The sequence below is a fragment of the Chiroxiphia lanceolata genome, chromosome 4 (genome assembly GCF_009829145.1).
Source record: "Chiroxiphia lanceolata isolate bChiLan1 chromosome 4, bChiLan1.pri, whole genome shotgun sequence".
In the NCBI taxonomy this organism is placed as follows: Eukaryota; Metazoa; Chordata; class Aves; order Passeriformes; family Pipridae; genus Chiroxiphia; species Chiroxiphia lanceolata.
In genome coordinates this window covers 51872276-51895175 of record NC_045640.1, presented here as the reverse complement: position 1 = coordinate 51895175, position 22900 = coordinate 51872276, and the positions used below count along the sequence as shown (strand labels likewise).

At 42.3% G+C, this 22900-nt stretch overlaps 2 protein-coding genes across 6 annotated transcripts in view; one reads left to right on the top strand and one right to left on the bottom strand.

The window, feature by feature from the left end:
- Window positions 1-350: 350 nt before the first annotated feature.
- On the top strand, window positions 351-7470 carry LOC116786172 (E3 ubiquitin-protein ligase RNF4-like). 2 transcript variants are annotated; one of them, XM_032686557.1, is made up of 10 exons: window positions 351-505; window positions 839-869; window positions 1344-1464; window positions 2208-2287; window positions 3038-3141; window positions 3553-3607; window positions 4359-4368; window positions 5549-5651; window positions 6809-6863; window positions 7196-7470. In XM_032686557.1, the coding sequence occupies exons 2-10, from the start codon at window positions 861-863 to the stop codon at window positions 7343-7345; spliced, it is 687 nt and encodes a 228-aa protein (XP_032542448.1). In that variant the 5' UTR covers window positions 351-505; window positions 839-860; the 3' UTR covers window positions 7346-7470. The 2 variants fall into 2 exon arrangements, with proteins under 2 accessions (XP_032542448.1, XP_032542447.1); XM_032686556.1 differs by having other exon boundaries at window positions 704-869.
- Window positions 7471-12666: 5196 nt separating this feature from the next.
- Window positions 12667-22900, bottom strand: part of EMCN (endomucin) — a 56006-nt gene continuing 45772 nt past the window's right edge. Inside the window, exons 11-13 of one of the 4 annotated variants that reach the window (XM_032686552.1) lie at window positions 18976-19089; window positions 15619-15681; window positions 12667-14370 (exon numbers count right to left, since the gene is read on the bottom strand). In XM_032686552.1, coding sequence (XP_032542443.1) covers window positions 15623-15681; window positions 18976-19089 — 173 coding nt within the window. In that variant the 3' untranslated portion in view covers window positions 12667-14370; window positions 15619-15622. Of the gene's footprint in view, window positions 14371-15618; window positions 15682-18975; window positions 19090-21607; window positions 21656-21762; window positions 22224-22900 lie in introns of those variants that run through there. The other 3 variants (XR_004356850.1, XM_032686553.1, XM_032686555.1) reach the window with 3 other exon arrangements.

Here is a 22900-nt window from a genome sequence, read left to right as displayed (position 1 = left end):
CTGATCTGCCCTCGGAAGGCCCCATCTGGAGTGCTGCATCCAGGCAGGATATGCCTGTTAGAGTGGGGCTGGAGGAGGCCACAGAGATGCTCAGGGGGCTGGAGCAGCTCTCCTCTGCAGCCAGGCTGGGAGAGCCGGGGCTGTCCAGCCTGGAAAAGAGCAGGCTCTGGGGAGGCCTCATTGCAGCCTTCTAGTGTCTAAAGGAGGCAGAGAGTCATAGGAGAAAGGGGAACAGGTTTCAACTGGAAGAGGGCCTTCCAAGGCAAGGCATTCTGGAACTCCATGAGGGTGCAAAGTGCACTCCTGCTACCTGGGCATGGAATGTTACCAAACAGTTGACATGGAGAGTCCTGCTTTGAGGACTCCGGTTACCAGGAGTCTGTTAAGTCAGTTGATGGATTCTCTGCTGGGCATCAGATGCAGAGCATCCATCTTCTCTATCCCAGGTGGGATCAGAAGGCGATTTGCTGACATTTGTGACAAAAACTCTGGACTGAGTGTAGAGGTGAAAGCAGATGATTTTTTAAGAGATTTCTGAGGCTGAGGGGCTATTCTGGGCTTCAGGTCCAGCTACAGGTGGGATCAAGTACCAAACTCATGGAATTCCCCTCTAGCTTTGGGCAGAATCTGGTGACTTGGGAATGGGAATCTTGGAGCAGAGAACAGGCATTCTAGATAGATAATCTCTCTGCTTTTCTGGTAGATTTGGAAGAATATCATTTTCTGACCCGAGAAATCAGAGCTTTGTAGCAGTGTGCTACCTAAAGGAACCCAAGGGATTGATTGCTGTAGCTTCCCTGACATTCCTTTTTCGGTGTTTGTCTGCTTGCTTTTCCAGTGGTTTTAGATCACGAAACACTATGAGCACAGTAAGTATTTCACTGCTTAATGCAAATCTGATTCTTGAAACATGTTTTCCAGGGTACTTCTGGAAGGGATTTCAAGAGTTTGTAGCAAATGCATGGGAACAGAAACCTATTAAAACTTCATGTAACTTCATGTTCTGGGATATAGAAGATTTTGAATCTCTCTGGGTGCTTGTAATAGTTCAGAAATGCTTACAGTGTGAGCAACAGTCTGATATAATTGTGAACTACTCTTCTCATTTGCAAGCCATCAGGACAGGCTTTTTCTTTTTGAGGCCACTGGTAAGAGATGGGGGGAATGTCCTTTCCTTGATGTCATGTGCTCTGGTGGGAATGGCCCACAGCACCATTTGATGCATATTCCAGCCCTTGTGGGAGTGTTTTCTGTATCCTCATGTGCTTTCACTGTTGTTGCAAAAATGAGGGCCATGTTAATATTACTCCCACAGAAAATGCTAAGGCTTTGTTCTCTCTCAGAGGCAGCGGAAGTGCTGTGGGGAACCAGTTGATTCCAGACAAGCTCGGAAACGAAGAAGGCTGGTGACTTCTAACACAGGTGGAGACTCAGAAGCAGAGCCAGTAGACCCCAGAGAAAGTGGTACGCTTTCTTCTGAGCTTTGTAAGAAAAAAAACTGTTTCTGAAGGGTTGGGGTCCAGTTGAATGTGAGCTTTTGCCCATTTCTAGGCCCTTTACTGGGAAAGAAGGGAAATTTGGATTTTAGGAAGCGCTTAGTATGACATCTCTGAACAACAAGCCTTCTGACAACTGTTTTAGTTTGTTACTGAGCTGTAATACATTCACCACTAGTGGGAGATGAGCTGTGTAGCAAAGGTCCTCAAGTGCTGCTCAAAGTCTGAATGTCTACTCTGAGGTACTGCAGCTGCCCCTACAGAGGGTGGCAAATTTAATCTGGGATCTCCCAAGTTGGAAGAAGATAAGAAAAAGTGTTCCCTGAAAGGAACATGTACAGCATGGCACTGTAAAATTAGGGTACCCGCCATGATTACGGTTTTGGTGTGGGTCTTTTTTTCTGTATGCTAAACATTACCCTATGTTAGATGAATCATCTTTTGGTGTGTACCTCCTGTGAGCTGTTGTCATCCAACAGAACTGTGCGAGGAGCTCAGCTGACGTTCCTCTTGCACGGCCCCTTGCAGGAAACAGAGCTGATGATGCTCTCTGTGGATTCTTGAGGGCAAAGCTTGAATGAAATGTTGGACACATTCCTGAAGAGAAAAGACCCAGAGAAAAGTTGAATCCAACCTCAGCCTGTTCCACAGTGACAACTCATTTCATTCTGCTGCAGTCTCTGATCTTGATTTTAACGTTCCGTTTTTCAGCTGTTGAAGAAGCCGTAGATCTCACAGACAGATCTTCTGAGCCTGAAGTCAGTGACCTAACTGATGATAATTCAGTTGTGGTAAGCAGTGAATGGCATACTTCTCTCCATCTTGCACTGAAATTAGTTTTTTATTGTGCTCCTGGGCCTGTCTTCTGGCATCTAACTGGGTATCTCTCTAAGCATCATTTCTACTTGAGTCAAAGAGTAATCTAAAAGAGCTTGTTGCTCCAGTGATTTAAAGAAAAAGCAAAAGAGAGGACAAGAAGTCTCTGACTTCCTAAATAAGAAGCGTTTAGCTGCAACATCAGTTTAAGGTACTCCTGTCACTGAGGTGCCAAGTGCACCTGCAGCTGATTGGGGTACAAACTAGTCCATGAAGTCTTTAAAAAAGTCACTTCTTTTTCTTTTCAATTTTCTTGCAATTTGAAAGAATAGTCTTTGATCCAACCCACAGTGTAGTTTATTCCCTCAGTTTTGGGATGCCACTGCTGCCATGGAAAGAACGTGCAGCAGGCATAGCATGAAGGTATCTCCTGATAGGGCTATTCCTGAGCCTTTGCAAAGAAAAGGCCTCAAACTTTATGACAGAATCTGCATGACTCAGCTCCAGTTACACCAAAAGCAGGTTTGGGTTTGGGGTTTCCTTTCTTCAACACCTGTTAACCCAACACAAAGTGTTTGTGGATATCACAGCTGAATTTGCCCATTTAGGGGAAAAAGAGGGAAAGAAAGATCTCCAGCACAAAACCAATCAGGGAACTTAAATGGGAGCAGGGAGGAGAGTGTTCAGGTGGTTCCTAAGCTGCCTCCATTTCTACCCCATTGCAGCAGTGGCAGCAGAGCCAGCAATACCCACGTTTTTTCAGAGCAGCAGATAATTCAGCAGTGCTACTGATGAGTGACAATGAAGAGGAACAAGGAGATTACGATGAGTATGTGAGAAAGTCTCTCTCTAAAGTTCAATTTCTGCTCTACAGTAGAAACCTGTTTTTACCAAGCTTTTGAGGTCTGCTTGATCCTGTGTGAAAAAATCTGACTTGAAATATAGTGGCCTGTCTGGAAGAGAACTAACTAAAAAAAAAACCAACCAGCAAAATACATCAGAAAACTTTTTGTCCTCTATTCATGACATCCTTATCAAATGTTTCTTACAGAATGACTTGAGCTACACTACAGTACATAAAAATTCTTCGAATGAGTGTGTTGCTGGGCTAGGATGTTGCTAAATCAGAACAGCGGATGTTTAATTTTCTGAGATTTTATTTATCAGTAACCCTGGATGCAATTAATTAACCCTGGTGAAATTAATGTCTGCCTGTTCTTTCTGATTCTGTTCTCTCTAGCATATGGCCAGCAGGCCCTGCAAGTTCTCTGTTCTGGGTGGATGAGGACTCAGAGGTAAGGATCCACATGTTGTCATCCTTTCTGCTTTGTGGGAAGGGGAACGGGGCAGAGGGGGAGCTGTGCAACTCTTGTCTTATGTGGGATGCTGTGGGGAGCTGGCTGGAAGCACAGACCTTGCTGTGACGGTCCAACTTGCATGACCCTCCAAGTCATTTCTTGGTGGTGTACATAGAGGGAGAAACCCTTTCCACAATGGCAGTGTCAGATCTGTGGATTCCTTATAGTTCTAGCAGTGACTGACAGATTGCAGATATTCCAGATTGCAGATCTTGTTTGCTTGGTGCCAACAGAGCAGCCAACAGGAATTCTTTCCTCCCAGTCCCTGTTGTGGTTTCCTTTCTTCAGCAGCTGTTAATCTTACACAAAGTGTTTGTGGCTATTGCAGCTGAATTTGCCTAATTGGGCAAGAAAGAGGGAAACAAACACCTCCAGCCTAAATCCAGCTAGGGAACTGAAGCAGGGGAGCAGGGAGGGGGGTGTTCAGGTTCTTCCTGTATTGCCTTTGTTTCTACCCCACTGCAGCAGTGGAAGGAGAACCAACAGGACCCACTTATTTATTTGTTTTCAGCACAGCAGCTAATTGACTCCTATTTTGAACATTCTTACCCAAAACAAGAGGGCAATAACCATTTATTTCCTCCCTGTAACTGCATTGCTGAACTGCTGTTTGCATGCAACATCAGGAGTTCACAACAACATCTAATTGTATTTTCTTTTCTCTCCCTTCACATATGCATTGATGAAGCTTCTTGAAGGTGAGTTAATGTTTTACAGTTGATAATGGAATTGTCTTACATTTAATCATTATTTTTTGTTTGTCTTTTCCAAGAAACTCTAGCAGCAGGGATTGAAACTGTGTTAGCAAAAGGCAAAGGACAGTGCTAAAGCCTCTGGCCGGTGTCTTAGAGAAAGCATTCAGTCTTTGTCTGGAAGCCACTATCAGACACAGTGGAAAGTCCTTGCAATAAAAGTTGTAGCTGAATACTTATGCAGGAAGAAATTTTAATTTGGTGACACTTTCTGTAATTGTAATTGATTAGTACTTGATTATTGTTACATGGACACTGGAGTAGCAGAGATCATTGTTACCTGCAGTTTCTGAGAGTTAAAAATCAAAGAGCAGTTCTTAACCCTCTGGATTTTACAGACCAGGCCATTAAAAATTGATTTCCCTTGAAACTGGGCAATATAACTCCATTTTCAAGTTACCTTAACTCAGGAGGGAAATGATTACAATTTCTAAGGAAACACTGTTTCAAGTCTTTTTATAATTTCCAAGGATTGTCCTTAACAAGACTCATTGGATAGAAACTTCCTTTGAGTGGTGAGGTCTGGTTTAATGCAGACGAAAAGAGTGCAACGGTTTAGTATCATACAGCAATGAGGAAGCACAGCACCTCTAGAATGAACAGCTTTAGATTTAAGCATCTCTTCCGTCCCTTATGAAACTTTCTGAACAAAGTACTCTGTTTTTCCAGGCTTTTTTGTTGTGTATGTGCTAAGTTGCTGTGCTCCTTTGAAACTTGACTGCAGACCTCTCTCTCTCCCCCATCAGCCAGCAATTGTTGCCCTTCCTCACCACAGGATCGCAGCAGACCCTGTTAGTAAAAATGGGGGAAGGAGCTTCCCTTTATAGGGCAGATTTATTTACAGGTAGTGCAACTCTATGGAACTTAAGACACTGAGAGTCTCTCAGGTCATATTTTTAGCTGTCTGTAGAGTGAACAGAGCAAATGTTTTGTGTCAGTCTGTAGCAGAAGAGTCACAATGTCTGGAAGGGTGCAGCCTTAATATTTAGGAAACTAATTTGTTTAAGATTGCTTTTAACCCAGCTGAATAGGAACCGTTACAGACTATTTATAATAATACATTTCAAGCGTAGTTTCAGGGAGAGAGAGAGAATAATAGATCTAACTTATCAAAATTAAATTACAGAATATGAACAACAAAGGAGAAACGTTACACTAAGAAGCCAGCGACAGTCAGACAGCTCTGTACTGGGTAGCAACGAGGAAGATGAAGCGATAGATGATGATGTGTATGTGACTGAATTTTTTGCCTTTTTCTTTTTTTTTTTTTTTAATAGGGGCAGGATGAAGTTATGCTGCTGTGGCCTGGCTTATCTTTGAAGCCTTCACTTACTCTACTTATTTCCCTCTTTCTCCTGTGCTGCATGATGATCAAATGATAACATTTGCACTTCAGGAGAAAAAGGCAGCCCAAGGCAGATGCACAACTTTGCATAGAACCTTAAAGAAGAGTATGGGGGTATGGCAAGAAAGGGGGATTAATGACAGGCTCAAAAAGTATTGTGTTTGCTTTTCCTGCCAAGCTCTAGTAGTGATGTCAGATATGGAAATTGGTGTTGATGAGGCTTGGCATCATGGGACCAGAAGCAGCAGCTGGGCAAATTCCATGTGGGTTTTAATATTTGAACCTTTTGGACTGATAAAAGGCGATGTAGGAGAGAACTTGAGTATGGTACTTTTGGGTGTCAGGCCTTAAATACACCACCTAAAGGGCTTCTACTATTCTAAACCATAGTGCATTTTGCCATTGGATTTGTAGATCTTTAAGTGTTGGTTACTTAAGTGTGTCAGTGAACAAATCCCACACTTGGTTAATATAAAAAAAGGAATATTTTGTTCCTTGAGTCTCAAGCTTCTCTGTTACTGAGTGCACTTTCCTGCTCTGTTTAGCCCAGGCTGAAAGAGCTTGGTGTTGCCGCATCTAACATTAACCGAAGGGTCCTTCCTGGGGCTGGACTTGTCAAGGCCGTCTGCAGTGTTACTCTGTAGCGTCAGGCCCTGTTTCCTTCCGCAATTAATAGTTCCCAGAGGACAGCTCTATGCTTTAGTTACAAAGCTGTTATTGATGACCTGTTGGAGGTTAATGCTGCCATACACTGACTGCCCAGCGCTAGAGGTTGCTGTTACTTCAAATCCTAGAGCGGGGTGACTGACTGCATCTTTCTCCTAATGAAAACCAAGATGCTGTTTACTTTAGATCAGGGAGATCCAAACTCCTCATTATGTGCAGCAAACAGAGAGTTAAAGATTTGCAGGGTTCTTCAAATCAAATGGACAATGGCCAGTCAATGCAGTCAGATGATTATGTGACATTTTATATATTGGTAACCCTCGATGCGCAGTGATATTAATGGCTGCATGTTCTTTGTGGTTCTGTTCTCTCTAGGGCATGGCCAGCAGGTACTATTAGGTGTCCGATTTGCATGGATTTTTACTCAGAGGTAAGGATTCACGTGTTGTCATCCTTTCTGCTTTGTCGGAGAGGGGAGGGGACAGAGGGGGAGCTGTGCAACTCAGTTGTCTTATGTGGGCTGCTACGGGCAGCTGCCTTGAAGCACAAGCCTTGCTGCGAAGCTCCACAAATCACTTCTTGGTGCTGTACATAGAGAGAGAAACCCCTGCCAAGATGGCACTGGCAGCTCTCTGGGTCCCTCATCATTCTAGCAGTAATGGACTGATTCCAGATATTCCAAGTCTCCTTTCTCTGCTGCCAACAGAGCAGCAAGTTGGAATTCTTTCCTCCCAATACATGTTATGGTTTTCTTTCCTTCAGATTCTGCAAAGTGAACGACTGTTTTTGTCAACCCAGTGCGGCCATGTCTTCTGCAGTCAGTGCCTCCCTGTTGCCCTTGAGACTGCCAACACATGTCCAATCTGCAGGACAGAACTCACTCATGAACAGTATCATTCCATTTATATATGAGCACTTCTATTTCTCAGGACAGACTCAGATGGATCTTGGGGGATAGGCCGCGTAAAGACCTTTTCCTTCATGTATATAGTTATTCTTGTATATAGTTCCATTTTTCCTGAATTTAATTATAAATAAAGTATTGATTAACTTAAATATAGTCAAGTGTGCCTGCTCATCTATGTTGGACTTTGCTGGTGGATAGAGACATCTTTCAGTAGGTGGAAATAACACTCTTGGTTTGACCATCAGAAGCGCTCATTCTTTTCACCACACTGTAGTCATTGACTTTGGTGGAAAGGTGCTAAAGGCATAAGCTTGGTAGATCTTGTGGCCAGTGTGTGTTGTATGGGAGAAAAGAAACAGGCACTACTTGGGATGAGAGGCCTTCTATTTCTTAGGATGCACTCAGGTGGACGTTTTGCTGCAAATGTTGTAATTTCTGTGCTCTGTAGATTGGAAGAGCAGCAGGTTGCACACACATCCAAAGAAAACTATTTTCTTTGGGAGTAACTGGTAGGTATCTAGAGAGCTTGTTTATGGTCCAAGCTTCTCCTTGCTATATTTATATATGGTTACAATGGTTATAATGTTCCACTGTCAGCTGATGACAGCAGCACTGCCAGCTTATGTGAAGCTCTTCCTCTTCTGAAAAGCCTGTAAGCTTCAGGGCAATCGCAAGAATGTAGCACTGTGAACTGCTGTGTCCAGCATTTATCCTGCAGAACAGAAGAGAGCAGTGAGCAAAAGCAGTGAAGCAAAGACATAAAGCAACCACCGGGGAGTGGACTGTCGCCATGGCCATTACCATCACTATCATCATCACCATCACCATCATCACCATTTACCTTTCCTACTGCAAAAGCAAATTGTCTCCAGAGGGAATGAGGAGCCAGCAGTGGTTCCTAGATCCAGAGTGCTGATGTGGACCTAGAGTGCTGGGTGGCAGCAAATATCCCCGTCAGTCACAGGGAGATACACGGGACATGGCCAGCGAGTGCTGACAGCATGTACCTGTCCTTATTTTTGGGACTAAAAGGTATTGAAAGGTGGTCTTTTCTACAACTGCAGGGCTAAGTGGAACCTACACTTCCAAATCAGCCAAAGCAAAGCAGCCCCAGCAATAAGAAACATGCCTGAGTTTTTGTTCTGCAGAACAAGTCACTCACTACTGCCTACCTTCAGGGGGGGTTCAAAAATGTATTTACTTACTCTGAACAGTCTTAATATATATTTCTCTAATAGACCATCTACCTGTGAAGATTTTGGGAAAAATATCTGAAGCCATAACCTTTGCTTGAGTCAAGCAAAGGCACATTTTGACACAAGAAATGAAATGCAATCCTCAGTGAGACTAGTACAAATTATCATTAGTCAAGAATATAATCTTTTGGGGGCTTCTTTTGGTAATCTTTTAGAGATTTCTGTAGCTCACCCTTGGGATTTGACTTGCAAGGCCAATCATCCCTGATGGTCAGCAGAGCAGCTGCAGGTACCTGCAATCACCTCCTCTCTGCCCTTTGCATTGGGTGTGTCCTCTACTGAGGTCAGCTGCTAAATCCCAGGGGAAAAGTCTCCCTCCACTTACTTTGTTTCTTTGCTGAGCTTCACAGCACAGAGTCTTCTTTGGAAATATGCATGTGGAATTAATGAAAATAGGACTGAAAGAGTCTGAGTGTGATCAAACTGGATGGCATGGGGCACCTGTGGCCGCATCCTGCACTTGCCATAATCTGAGGGCTGAGGGTAAGAGATGGTATTCTCTCTCACATGGGTTTTTCTTGGGATGATGTGAGCAACCGAATTCAGCTCTGGCTCTTAACTCCCCCCAGCTACCCGGGCTTCATTTGACAAACTCTTCCTCATCCTTCATCCTTCCCTCACTGTGCCAGCTAAATTCAGACAAGGCACTCTTATGCATAAAAGCTGTCAAAGGAATAACTTACAAGTACAGGAGCTTGAAATTCTTGAAGTGTAAAGCTGGCACCCCTGAAGAACTGCAGGGACTATTCAATCCATCTGGTGCTCCCGGCTGCAGAGCAAACAGGCTTTTGACTAGTTCATAACTGTGGCATATGCAAGAGGCTCAATTATTGCTTCTTAAAAAGCCCAAATTATCTCCTGGAGTTGGAGACTGACAGGCACACCGTCTCTGCAGCGTTATGCACGGCTGAATTTTTGCTGGCTTATTCTCTGCTATTCTGCACTGCCTGTAATTGCATTGCATTTTAACTGTTTAGCATCGTCAGAACTCCAGCCCCAGGGGCAGCGGAGGTGGTGAGAGCTCAACACACCAAATTACTACCCAAAGAGCAAGCAGACAAAAAGCAGAGCGGAGAGGGAGGGAGACAGACAAATGAGCCATGTTCATTAGAGAAACAGCAGCCCTGACCGAGGAAGTGTCCTACTGATGTAATGAGAAAGGTGAAAGTTGTTAATAATAAAAAAGAACACAGAGTTGCCTTTTATCAGAAAGCCACAAATCTAGAGAAAATAAATGCACAGTGGAAAGCAGAGATGAAAACTAGCAAAATGCTCTTTGCCCACATAGCTCTTTCTTCCCTATCAGTTTTATTTAGTGGGTTTTTTTTGTTTTGTTTTGTTTTGTTTTGTTTTTGTGGGGGTGAGTTCTGTAGTTGTGCTGTTTAGTGCTGTTCCCTTGTGTGCTGTGATGTGGCCCTGTCAGACGGAAATTAAGCACCATGCAGCCGCTTGCTCAATCCCTCCCCTCTCCCCCCTCTCCCTCACACCCCTGGTGGAATGAGGAGGAGAATTGAAGTAAAACTTGTATGTTGAGATAAGAACAGTTTAATAATTGAAAATATAATAATAATAATAATGGTAAATAATAATAATGATATCAAAAAGAAACAAACAAATAATGCTCAATATCATTGCTCATCGTCTGCTGGCTGATGCCAGACTCCCCTTTCCGAACACAGCTCAGTCCCCCTTCTGGGTAACTGCTCCTGGTTTATATACCAGGCATGATGTTCTATGGTGTGGAATATCCCTTTGGTCAGTTTAGGTGGCCTGTCCCAGCTATGCTCCCTCCCACTGGCAGAGCACGAGACAAGGGGAAGAAAACTGCCCTTGAGTTAGGATAAGCAAGACTTAGCAAAAACCAAGTGTGTTCTCAACAGCATTCTCATTCTGAATTCAAAACACAGCACTGTAACAGCTACTGAGAAGAAACTAACTCTACCCTAGCTAAAACCAGGATAGGCCCCAAAAGCTGGCATCTCTGCTACAGAAGCCCTGCCATGTGAGGCAGTGAGACACACTTTCCCACAGGCAAGTTTCTGTTTCACCTTTGGCCAGCCAGAGGTCCTGATTGCTGATTCTTTCTTTTCCCCAAAAGATGCTGCAGGTTCAAATCCCTGGGGCAGGTTTTGAAGGATAGGGCCATTTGCAGTCTGTCCCGCAGCACAGGGAGCAACAGCAGTGGTGGAGCAAAGGCAGAAACCAAGGGAGTGGGATGGGTGTGACACAGCCCCCCAAGTTTGCACGAGTTGTGCAGAAAGTGCATTTGGGGTTTTTTTTCTCCCTCTTCCTGTGGGGAAAAAAAGGAGAGGATAAAAAGTCTGGATCATGGGCTGCTGACGAAAAAAATGAATTCTGCCACCCATGAGAGTGTGGAAGTGCATCAGAGCTTGTGATGGGGTTGCCCTGCTTAGGCACCTCAGTAGCTTTGACCTCAAGTAACTGACTAAACTCTGTGCAGCAAAGCCTTAAGTCACAGGAGACTGTTGCAGGGAACAGGCCCAGCACAATGCAGCAGCCACAATGTGACAGCCAGAGAACGAAAGGTTACTTGTGACTCTTTGTCCTGCCTACGTTCAAAGCCATGGGAGAACAAGATCATAGAGTGACTTGGGTTGGAAGGGACCTTTAAAGGTTTAGTCCAATCCTCTAGATGAAGGCAAACAGACAGGCATGTCAGCAGGCATAGCCAACACTGGCAGCAATAGATGCTTATGGTAGCAGAGGTTTCTGTCCCTGTTGCAGGGTAGCCCTATAGGGAAGTGCCTCTGCTGTGGCTCTTCACCCAGGGGAATGTGCAGGGTGGATATGAGGGAGCTGAGAAGATCCTTCAACTGTCTGTGCTGAATATTTTGAGGGTATTGACATTTCACATCAGCTGTATTCACCAGGGTTAATTAAAGCCTGTGTTTTACAGATTGCCCTTGTCCATAAACGGAAAAGCTGCCTCAATTGTAAATCAATAAAGTAATCTTTAAGTTCTTTTATTTTATTAGATATAGAGTCCTAATTTGAATAATTGAGGAGCCATAATTAATGGTGCCAGAGAGGTCCTGAGATGTAAGTTTAAAGCTTCCTGAGGAGTGTGCTTTGCTGTAGGCAGTGTGCTGGAGGTGCCCAGCACAACCAGGGTGTAGCACTGAAGGCAGGGATGCTCTGCTGAGCAAGTTCCTAGGAGTGCTCTGGTGCTGCAGAAATCCAATAGCAATTCAATAGCCAGCACCCTGTACTGATCCCTTGCCCAAAAAATTGAAGGGAAGGCTGTGAATGGCAGTATTGTCACCACAGGGAACAGCAGGAAAGCCAGATCCTGGAGTCAGCAGAGGGCTGCTGGCAGCTGAAGAGTCCCAGAGATGCTCTGGGATAGCCTCCCTGTTCCGAGCCAGCGAGTCTGATGTGCTTTATGCCTCTCTCTACTGTGCACAGGTGTGAAGTTAAATGGTTCACTCCTCTTCAATGGGTTGGAGTCATTCCAAAAACACAAAAACCTTTGGGGGTTTTGGAAAGCGAAGTATCCTGATGGTGCTGCTGCTTCCCCTTCCTCCTGATTCTTAACAAGAATGGAAGTTCATACGTTTCCCTTTATGACAAGTTTTGTCATTTCAGGGGTTAAGAGGATCTCAGGTTTGCTTCATTTCTACCCTCTACCAAACTCTCCTCTTTTACTTCATACACACTCACACAAGCCAGTTCCTTTGAGAGACGTTTACCAGCCTTCTGATGAGAACTTGGTGCTCTGCCATGCCCCTTATCATGAAAAACCTGAACACCTTTCATAGTTTTGGTGACTTTCACTTTTCCAGTACCAAGATTTGCAGAGAGCCTTGCTCTCTCCCCATTACTGACTGTAATGAGGATGTTTCTACTTGCCACTCCCAGCATGCCTTCTGCAAGGTTTTGTGGTGTCCCTGCCACCATTATGCCCAGATTATCTAATGTCTGCTCTCTAGGCTCATTGTAAAGAGTTCAACTCACTCTGTGCTTTAGGAGTGCAGAGTAATGGACAACAGTTGCACTAGGTATGGGTAATGGATTGCATTTCTGCAAAGACAAAAAGAATAGCCACTTAATAAAGATAATAACTTTTAATAGGCAGTTAATTTTTTTTCTTGACACACTGTGGTAGTTTCTGAACAAATTTTGCACACACACACAAATGTATATTTCACAATCTTTCTCTGCTTTTTTCTACTGTCCTTTCACTATGATGCAATATGCTACAAAATATTTTTTTTAATCAACATGAAAATCAATCCACAATGATTGCTCTTATTGAAGAAAACTTCATCAATCAGGAATCTGAATAGCTGCAGATGCCAACTAGCATATTTTAGATGGCCTGACCTTTCCAAACTAGGTATCCGAGACTTCTCTGCTTCTGAGGAACCCAAGTGATTCAGGAAAACCTGAATGAACCACATAAGTTCAGCTGCAGCATGAAGGACACTTGTTTGCTCCCCATCTTTTACAGAGGTTCATCAGATATTTCTCATGGTGCCGCTAAGAAAGAGGATTATTAGACCCACCAAAGTGTAAGAGCAATGGTCAAGCACAGGGAAATGAACCCTTTTGAGATTTGTATATAAACATGAATTAATAATTCTGCTCAATCTCTTACCATACTGGTAGGTAAGTTTTAAAATTTCAGCAAAGGGAATTGGAGAGAGAAGTTTCTCAAAAGCATTGTATCAATAGGTATCAAAACGTAGATCATCATCCTGAATCTTGGTCCTGCCCTTAGGCCACCAGCTGTCTTCTCTCCATTCCCCAATAAAGCAATGGAAGTTCTTGGGACACTAACAAGAATCGAGGGATTCAAACTGAGCAGATGCTCACAGTAATATAATTTTCAAACATTTATAGTTCTAGAAAAGTAGGATACATGCAGGTATAAGCACTACTTGATATTTTGGAATTGCCAGCTCTGTACAAGTTAAGAGTGTCTTTAATGAGCACTTGAAACACTCCTTAAACTTCCAGAGTTATTCAGTAACCTACAGGAATCCCACACATTACTCAGAACACAGGGAAGAAGATTAATCTGTAAAATTGCTTGTCTTGCTGATTCCCACAGTGTGCCCCAGGCTATATAGAAGTCATATTTGTAGCACATGTAATGCAATTAGCCAAGGAACAGGTGAAAATAAACTATGTTGCCTGTTACATTACAAGGATCATATTCAGTAATTTACAGAACTTCAAAGAGCCTCAGTGCAACGTATATTGCCCCCTTAACAGAAAAAAGCACACACTTCAGCATTCCACCCAGGCATCCCACCCTGTAAACATTTATGACAAGCAAAGCATGTGCTACAATGAGGAGTCTCATGGAAATCACTGAATTAATTTTCATAGTGGCTATTTGCCCAGTACTGTTTCAAGGGTCAGGCCCTGTTTGTATTTTGCTACATACAATTGAAAGAACCCTAGGTACTATAAGTTCAACAAAGTATGCTGACATATTCCTCCCTGTATGTGCAGAAAACATTTTTAGTAAGTACTATGTAAACCACCTGATTTTTACATTCTCGTCAACCTTGTTTCCCTGCTTTTACTATATGTGAAAATAATAAATACATATGATATACCAGTTATTAAGCCTTCAAAAAAATTACATATTCCAGAAGGGACAGAAGACACTTGAGAAGCCAAGAGCTGGTCATTAACACAAGTGTCCTGTCTGGTAAAAAGCTTCAGCTGGTCCACATTTCCCACGGAACTGCAATTTTGGTGGTATGTTCCTGCACATTGTGATAAAACAGGCTGCGTCACATCTGAAATGACAACAGTATCTACACATTATTATTCCAGGTAACACATTCAGAAACATAAGAGTAAGCTAAAATGGAAGGCATGGAATAAAACTGATTTGGGTAGGCAATCAGGATTAAATCCACTGTACAGGCCACTGTCCTGCCCCCACACAAACAGAACCACTTCTGGTGGCAAAATTTCATTTTCTTGCTCTAATTGAAGAAAAAAGGAGGTTAATTTGTCCTTACTGCTGGCATCGGGAAAGCTCAGTTTCTTCATCTGGGGGGAATGAGAATGGGTCAAAAACAGGAAAGACGTTCTTCACATTTCTGGTCAACCAGATATTTCTCAGTGGAGGGTGATGGGATCCATTCTGGAGGGGCTTCATTTTACAGTGATAGTGGCAGACTGGGCTTTGCCTGAGCCCAACATAGCTGTCTCTGTCTGGTCCATCCCACATATGCTGTGACACTCAGGTCCTCAGGCCATTCCTTCTCCTCAACCTCCCTGCACTACCCGAGTTAAAGGGCCCTTCCCACACCTGCTTCCTTCTCCCACCCTCAGCAAAAGACCCCATTTCACCACAAGTGCTGGAAGCAACTCCATGGGAAGTAGATACTGTGGTGCCTGAGAAAGCTTCATGCATGAAGGAAAATGCAGCACCCACATTACAAACAGTGGATTTCAGGGGTGCTCTGATGGTCTTTACCCTCTCACACATAAAAATACCATCCAACACCTGCCATGCATGTTAACCACCAAGGATTTCAAGCCATAATAAACTACCTCAATAAAAGTGCTGGCATTTGCATGAAGTGAAAAAGATACAGATTTTTCATGAAAAAAGAAAAGGAGCAAAAAAATTCTAGATACCAAATTCCTTTTTTTTGTTTTTTTTTTTTTTTTTTACAGGTAACTGCCTTTAAAAATCTCTTACTTCTCACAAAAACAGAAAGAAAATTCACCCAGGGAAGTACACCTAGGAAATGCTGAACAGTTTAAGTCACATGCTGTGCCCATAAAGATCTATCTCTGTGAGGTGTCAGCTTCCCCCCTCCACTGGCCTGGGTCCATGGTCATGATGGTATGCTCAAGTCGAGCTTTGTTTGTTTTTCCTTGAGGCTGCTACCAACTGAAGTCATTGCTCATTTTATTTTTCATTTTTAACCTTTTTGTTTAGTTACATGGCACATACTGAGATTAAAAAGTATTAGAGAGACTAACAAACACTAATGTTAGCGGATGTAAGACAAAGGCTACAGACTTACACGTTTATTGCTGAGATGTGAAGAGTTGCCGAGTTTTATTCTTCCCCTGAGATGAGTGCTCTCCTAAGAAACAGAAAATATATTTGTATTAGTGAAATATGTAAAGATAAAAGGACCAATGAGTCTAGCACAAACACATCACTGACCACTGGAGTCTCCTTGTCAGATTTACTTAATCAGCAAAAACTGTCCATGCAATAGGTTTTTATCACTCTTTCTGTTTTATAGCTTATTTCCCCTACTACTACAAAGTATTTCCAAGAGAGTGCTCAAGAGGTTTGAAAATAAATAAAACTTTAATTAATTTGTAACCATGATTAGAACATTAAACTATAAAAATAAGAAGATACAACTATAAAATTAATTTTTGCCAAAAATGCTGACATCAGCTCGGTTCCTCCAAAGCAGGAAAATGAACCTTTATGAACTTCAGTCAGGGATTACACACAGTTCTCACTCCTCCTTCCCCAGAGGAGCAGAACCACTACCAGCAGTTACAGGCAGAAAAATAAGCCTCGAGATGACAATGTGTTTACAGATGTCCTATTTCCAAACATGCATCCCGGGAATGGCAGTGGATTTTTTTTTTCCAGAGATTTGTACATGGAGATGAACAGGGAATGGCATTCCCAGAGCGGACAGAGCTCCATGGAAATAGGCACAAGGGTGGGAAAACCCAAACACCTCCAGGAAACTGTCTTCTGCCTTTCTGCTCACCTGCAGGAGACAATTTAATGCCTCACACACACACACAAGAGGCAAGAAAGCAATGTATTACATTCTAGGAGAGATGAATATGTATTAAAAAGTTTTATATGATCTATAGCCTGGGGTTGCAAATTGTAATACAAATCAGGATTTAAAAAAATTAACTGATTAGGCATTTAAATAATTAGTAGCCAAATTAAATTGTTGCACTCCTGAAGAAAACGGAAAAGACTCATAAACAGTTTTTGAACAGCTTTTCTTCACAGTAAAGAAAAAGACTCTTTATTTAGTGCAGCTTTTTGGAGATGAGTAGAACTTGGTATCTGTGGAAAACTGTTCAACAATAATGTGCTGGAATGATGTTCACTTCCCAAGTGTTCAATTTTGAACAAAATTATTTTACAATCTTTTTAAAGTGTTGCTAAGTTAGAGCTTCCGAAGTTCTGATGATATTAAATTTCAGGTAGAGAAAAGAAAAGCACAAGTTTCTGTTAGAAAAGAAAAAGAAACATTTTAACAACACATCTTTTTGGTAGGTGAAATGTTTTTGTTAGATAAAAATCTTGTTTTGAAAAGCTGAAGTGAACAAGTTCAAATACTGTACAGTTTTATACCAACAAAAGAATGAGATTTTCAAGACATCTCACTTCTTTTAAATTTTAATTTTATTTATTTTTCTTTCTGCAAGTTTTTACTTTCCTTGTTCAATATGCGGAAATAGAAGACTTAATAGGGCATAAAAGTGACAAATTGACAAGACCGTTTAAAATAGAAGGTGTAGCAGAAACTCATTGAGAAATATATCATGAGAAATAATTATTGAGAAATAACATGGAGAAGATAATATTCAGTAGTGGTAGTAAATATCAATACTTTGTTAGCAGTTCCACTCTCAGCTGGTTGTTCTGCAGTCAGACTTACGTGGAAGGTTGATACTTTGCACCATAGGAAAACAGCATGTCTAAGGGGAGGCTCCAGACTCAACATAGCTCCCTGGATAACATCCCATTTATGCCAATAGACTTTGGATCAGAGTATGGAACGAGTGAGACAGTGCTGGTTGCAGAAGTCAGACTGCTTGAGTGGTACCTGCCAGATGTGGTGGTCAGGCCAGGAGGGGTGAGTTTGCCTTACTGCAGACCCTGAGGCTGCAGCACACAGACACTCACACTCCCTGTCTGCATTTCCTGGTGCTATACCCATTATCCCTGAAACAGTGAACCGCCACAAACTATTGCCAGGGTTGATGTTCTCCTATAATATCAGTGGCTGTCTGATGAGGGTTTGAAGCAGGCAGGGATGCTCTACATTTCTTTGCCACTGCACTTCCAGAAGGGCAGGAGCCTGCAAGACTTCTGACACAAAACTGAGTTGTTGCCACTCCATGGTTGCAAATGTGTCTTAAGATATTTGCATCATAAGGTCTGTAATCATCAATGCCAACTAACAATTCAGTGATGAAGAGACAACAATTATATACTGGAGGGGAAGCGGTCACACAATACATTCTTTGTTCAAGAATAATAAGGTAGTGCATAGGTTTATATACAGAGTTACAGTGTGCCTTGAGACTGCACAGAGAGGCGTACAGAATATTCTGGAGTCCAGACTCAGTAGTTTGATATTCCACTAAATATCCAGTTGCAATCCAAACGGAAAACCAAGAAGAATGTTCAGGTTAGCTGCAAGTGGGAAGACACCTTTGTTGGTCTCAAAGCAACCTTATAACTGACAGAAATAAATTTTAAGAACAAAAAAACCAAAACCAAAACCAAACCATCACTCACCAAAATCGAACTTTGCTTCCCATAAGGGAAATGAAAACCAAATACTTGTGTTTAGTATTTTGTTAAAACAGATGATATTTTTAATAGAACGAAGAAATTATTTCACAGTGAATTGTTTGCTGACTAAGAAAATACATGGTGGAGTGGAGGTGCTCAACCAGTCTAGATAGATTACCTGAATCCCTTGAAGGCTGTCACAGAATCATAGAATTAAGGTTGGAAAAGACCTTTAAGATCATCAAGTCCAACCATCAGCCCAGCAACACCACCATGTTCACTTTTAAACTGTGTCCTCAAATGCCACATCCACATTTTTTTTTAACAGTTCCAAGAATGGTGACTCCACCACTGCCCTGGACAGCCTGGTTGCTCTTCCAATGCTTTGCCATACTTTCTGTGAAGAAATTTCCATAATTTCCAATCTAAACCTCCCCTGGCAGAACTTGAGGCCACCATTGAAAGAGAAGAGATATGGTTATGCAAAATATATCAACATGAGCAAAATTGCTGCACAACATTATCAGTGAATATTGTCTTTTATTTATTCTGGCTTAGGTGTTTAGGGAAGGATGATACACAAACTCTAGTGTGGTGCACTAGGGGATGAAAGGTCTCAAGAGAGACTTGAACCATCAGCTTCTCACTATACAGTTATTCAACATCTTGCATGAAGGTGTTGATTGATCCAATTGGAAAGGTTCTATGGCAATAACTTTTTAATAATAGGTTGAAAATTCATTGTGAATTTGTCTACTTTGATAAGTGGGTGAACGCAGAAAAATGGGAGACGAAGGGAACTGGAAGACAGTATTTGGTGCAGTTAAAGTGCTGTGAACTACAAGTGCAATGTGATCCCTTTTACCTGTGGTCCTGCCTTGTGGCACCTCTCCTGATGGAGGAGGAGTTGTGGACTCAGATAGATTGGCAGAGGGCAGTGAGAAGCCAACCTCATAAATATCACGTGCTTCTACAAAAACTGAAAGAAATGATTCACAGTTTGAGAAAGAGGCCTTAGGCAGAATATTTGGAAAATGAAATCAGGTTGATACTGACATGCAAGTTTCAGCTGTCAAACAAACTCTTCCATTACACTCTTTATTTTCCCTCTCATTCTCCAGAGTTGCACCTGCTTGTTGATTTTTGTCTGAAACTGGATGACAAACACAAAGGCATAGGCACCATGAAGTCTCTAAGCACTACTGTGATAAAATGCAGACAGAACTGTAGTTACACTGTTCAGCTTATTGCCACAGGAGGCTGGAGATATCCCAGTGGACAAGCCAAATCCATGGAATTAAAAGCCACTGAAAACTATGAAACACCAAAGACACAATGCCTGATTCAGGACGTCTCCAAGCCGCAGGCTGCTGGAAGGCTATGGTGGAGGACTCATTACTGTACTCCTTTCCTATTTATTATCCTTCCCTTCACATCTCATGATAGCCACCCTCAGTGACAGGATTTGGGGCTACACAGATCCAGGAGCAGGTAGAGCTGGCTCAGATCATTGTTTCTCAGTTTCAATATTAAAGGAGATGGTGCTCTAGCAGCAATACAGCACTGGTCTTTCATACACACAGCCTTCCACATGTCACCCCTCAAAGACTTATGCTGCAGCCTTGCCCATCGATTCACCCCAGTGGATCAGCAACCCGGGCAGTGGGCCCAATCCAATATACACTGCATACATCCTCCTCTAAAATGCAGTCACGCTGTAGAAGAATAAAGATAAGGAAGATGCAATAGGAAAATTTTGTATTCATAACTCCTCATCCTTCAAAGTATTTGTTTCAAGTGCATGGAAAGTAGACTGAGTGCACAGATCTGCAAAGTTAAATGATAACCAGGAAAGAAATAGTACAGCAGTGAAAATGCAGGGTTTTCTTCCTAATTAAAATTTCACTTGTGTAGTATTTGTTTCGATTTTCCACTCACAGATATACTCATTTCCAACTATTATGATGCCAGTGTATGTGAATAAGTAATGGGCACAATCAGCTGAAATTACACATTGTATAAAATCAATTTTGAAGCACTGAAACAAACATTTCTTTCTCTCACCGTTGTGGAAGGCTATTGTATTAATCTCATTGTAATTTGTCCCTCCCCCCATTTATATAAGAATCTGAATATATTATTCAGAATACACATACACTGCAGAACATCATGACAAAAAAGAAAGTACAAAATGAGTACTATGAGTACAGAAAGTCTTTGACCTGAGCAAAGTCCTGTGACATTACTGGGAAAGCTGGAAAAAAAAGGATATCAAAACAATCTTTGACATAAAAAATAGGTTGTACTGCATCTCAGATTACATTGTCTGTAAGAAAAAATGAGTTGTGCTGTTATTTCATTGTAATATCTGCTGCTGAGAAATTGCTCATAAGCGGCAATCAGGTTCAGAGCAAAAAAATTAAAGTGAGCTTTTAATAAAATCTGATTGCAGAAGCCTATCTTTTACAAAAGCATAAAACTACCTCTGCAGAGAGAGGAATCAAAATGTCTATTTTTACCATGCTGAACTAAAAGACTGAGAGGTGCATTACAGATGCTGGAGAACAGCCCTAAGTGGGAACCAGCGCCTGGGTGCAGTGGCTGCGTTTGTTGTGGGCCAGTGGGTCCAGCACCTGCAATGTGCTGCAGCACTCCCCTGCCACACACTTCTCCCACAGCCCTGCAAACTGCTCCTCACCACTGTCAGTGGGACAGAAGGATCTGTACAGCTCACCATGACAGAGAGGGAGTGCGCAGAGATGTCCAGGTGACGGACAGGAAGGCAAATTCTGCTCAATGGGGAGCAAAGGGTGGGAGGAGGCTCCTTCACAAGGTGCATCTCAGAAAACTGCAGGCTGGAAAGTTAACAAATGCTTCACAAATGGAAACATGACTTGACCCTCAGCAGTCTGACTGTAAGAGACTTCTTTAAAACCCCTTGAAAATATGCACCGTTCACAAACAGAATTAGAAATAGAGAAGGAAGCATGTGCTATTTAATGCCTTTGACTACAGTTTTGTCCAAAAATTTTAGCTAGAAGTGTGTACAGTCAGATCTTTGTGGTGCAAGTAAACACAGACTCCAAGCACGAGCTGCAAAAGCTGAGAAAGTTTATTCTTCAGTTTCTGTGAAGACAGAAAACACAACTTCAGGCTATTATACAATACAAGGCTAAAAAAATATAGTGTCAGAAAATGAGAAAGAGAAGGAAAGAGAAGAAGGTGCTTGATCTCTCTCTCTGTTGCAAGGGGATCCTTTTCTATGAAGCAGCTTCTAGGTTTCCTGTCTGCAGGGAAAAAAAAGTAAGGCACTGAAGCAACATCTCATGATAGGAAAAACAAATAATCAATATCATATCCTCATATTAGTAGAAACACCCTCTCTTACCGTTCCTAAGCACACAGCATACCAGGAGACTGCTCTTTGTTTACCTATGTTGCTCATCTTGCAAGTGAGAGGAAGAGGGAAGGGAATTTTCAATGACAGAGTGCCTCACCTGGGAATTCAGCTTCTTCAACTGCTCCTACAGGCATCCACCTGGATACTAGACACAATGAGAAAGAGATGAAAGTCCCAATACAGGCTGAGAAACCCTATGGCCCACTACAGAACCATGCCCCCTGGCAGGGGTAAATTTCCCTGGGTTGAGCCCTTAATGAGGTAAAATGCAAAGATTTCTTACCTCCTTAAATGCCATGGTCCGTGCTCAGATGTACTCAGCATAGCAGGAACCAGCTCCCGATTTGTCCCATTATACCAAAATCACATCTGTGGTTTGATGTGTGAGGTAGAACAGTTAAACAGTCTCAGCACTTGGAGGTTCACTGAAAGCAGGGACACTGATACTGTCATTCAACTACATTGTTTCAGAAGAGCACAGGATTTTCGAAGTCCACAGCTGAGCACCACACTGGGTTGTCTTGAGGGATGTTGAACTTTATTTGCATTCCAGCAACCAAGGCAAGTTTTTTTGCTGAGAGCAAGGGGTTTTTCTTTGTTCTGGGATGATTATGGTGTTTGGTCACCATGTATAATAGAGTCATTAGACCCTGATGTGGAAGGTTGGGAATTCTCAAAGCCTTTACAAAGAAGACTTCAGAAAAGCAGGAAGTCTGGAGGAATGATACAGGCAAAAACTATGGTCATCTCAAATAGGCTGAAATTGTAGGGTCTGACTAATCTATGCCATGAAATCCCATATATCTTCAAGGTAGGCAGCTCATCTTGTGCAAGGGATGCGCCCAAGACGTGTTATGAAAATCAGAGAGGAGGCAGAGCCAGTTGAAGTAAGAGGTAACAGCTGTAAGGTCATGATTACTGTTGAACAATAGCAGTTTTTGGAAGAGATGTGGAGCATATGGGGAATGCAAGTTCTTCTGCATTCTCAGTTCATGTTATTTTGCACTGCATTGCCATCTGAGAACACCTGTAGGTGTTGACTGATCCCTTTCTCCAATGTGATTACAACGTTAAAGGTGGTTTTCATGTGACAGGTTAGGTGTCTCCTCAAATATCCATGTTTGCCTGGCACATTTTCACAGCTCTGTTTAGTAGCAACACTTGAATTTTCATTTTTGTCTACAGTGAGTACCTTGGGAAGCCATAATGCAAACATACCAGGGATCCTTTTCCAGCCACCTTCCATTCCAGGTGAATCACCAAAATCTGAGCCACTTTGACACCAAGCTTTGACACCTTGAATATCCTTTCAGAAAATTCAGTGTAGAACAGGCAATATCCCTGCAGGTCATGTAAGCCATATTCTACCATCTCAAAAGAGCTCACTCTG

Excerpts from the sequence above, each read along its gene's own strand:
- LOC116786172 (XM_032686557.1), top strand. Across the intron at positions 3,142-3,552 it reads GAACAAGGAGATTACGATGA|CATATGGCCAGCAGGCCCTG; the intron begins GTATGTGAGAAA and ends TGTTCTCTCTAG. Across the intron at positions 6,864-7,195 it reads GCATGGATTTTTACTCAGAG|ATTCTGCAAAGTGAACGACT; the intron begins GTAAGGATTCAC and ends TCTTTCCTTCAG.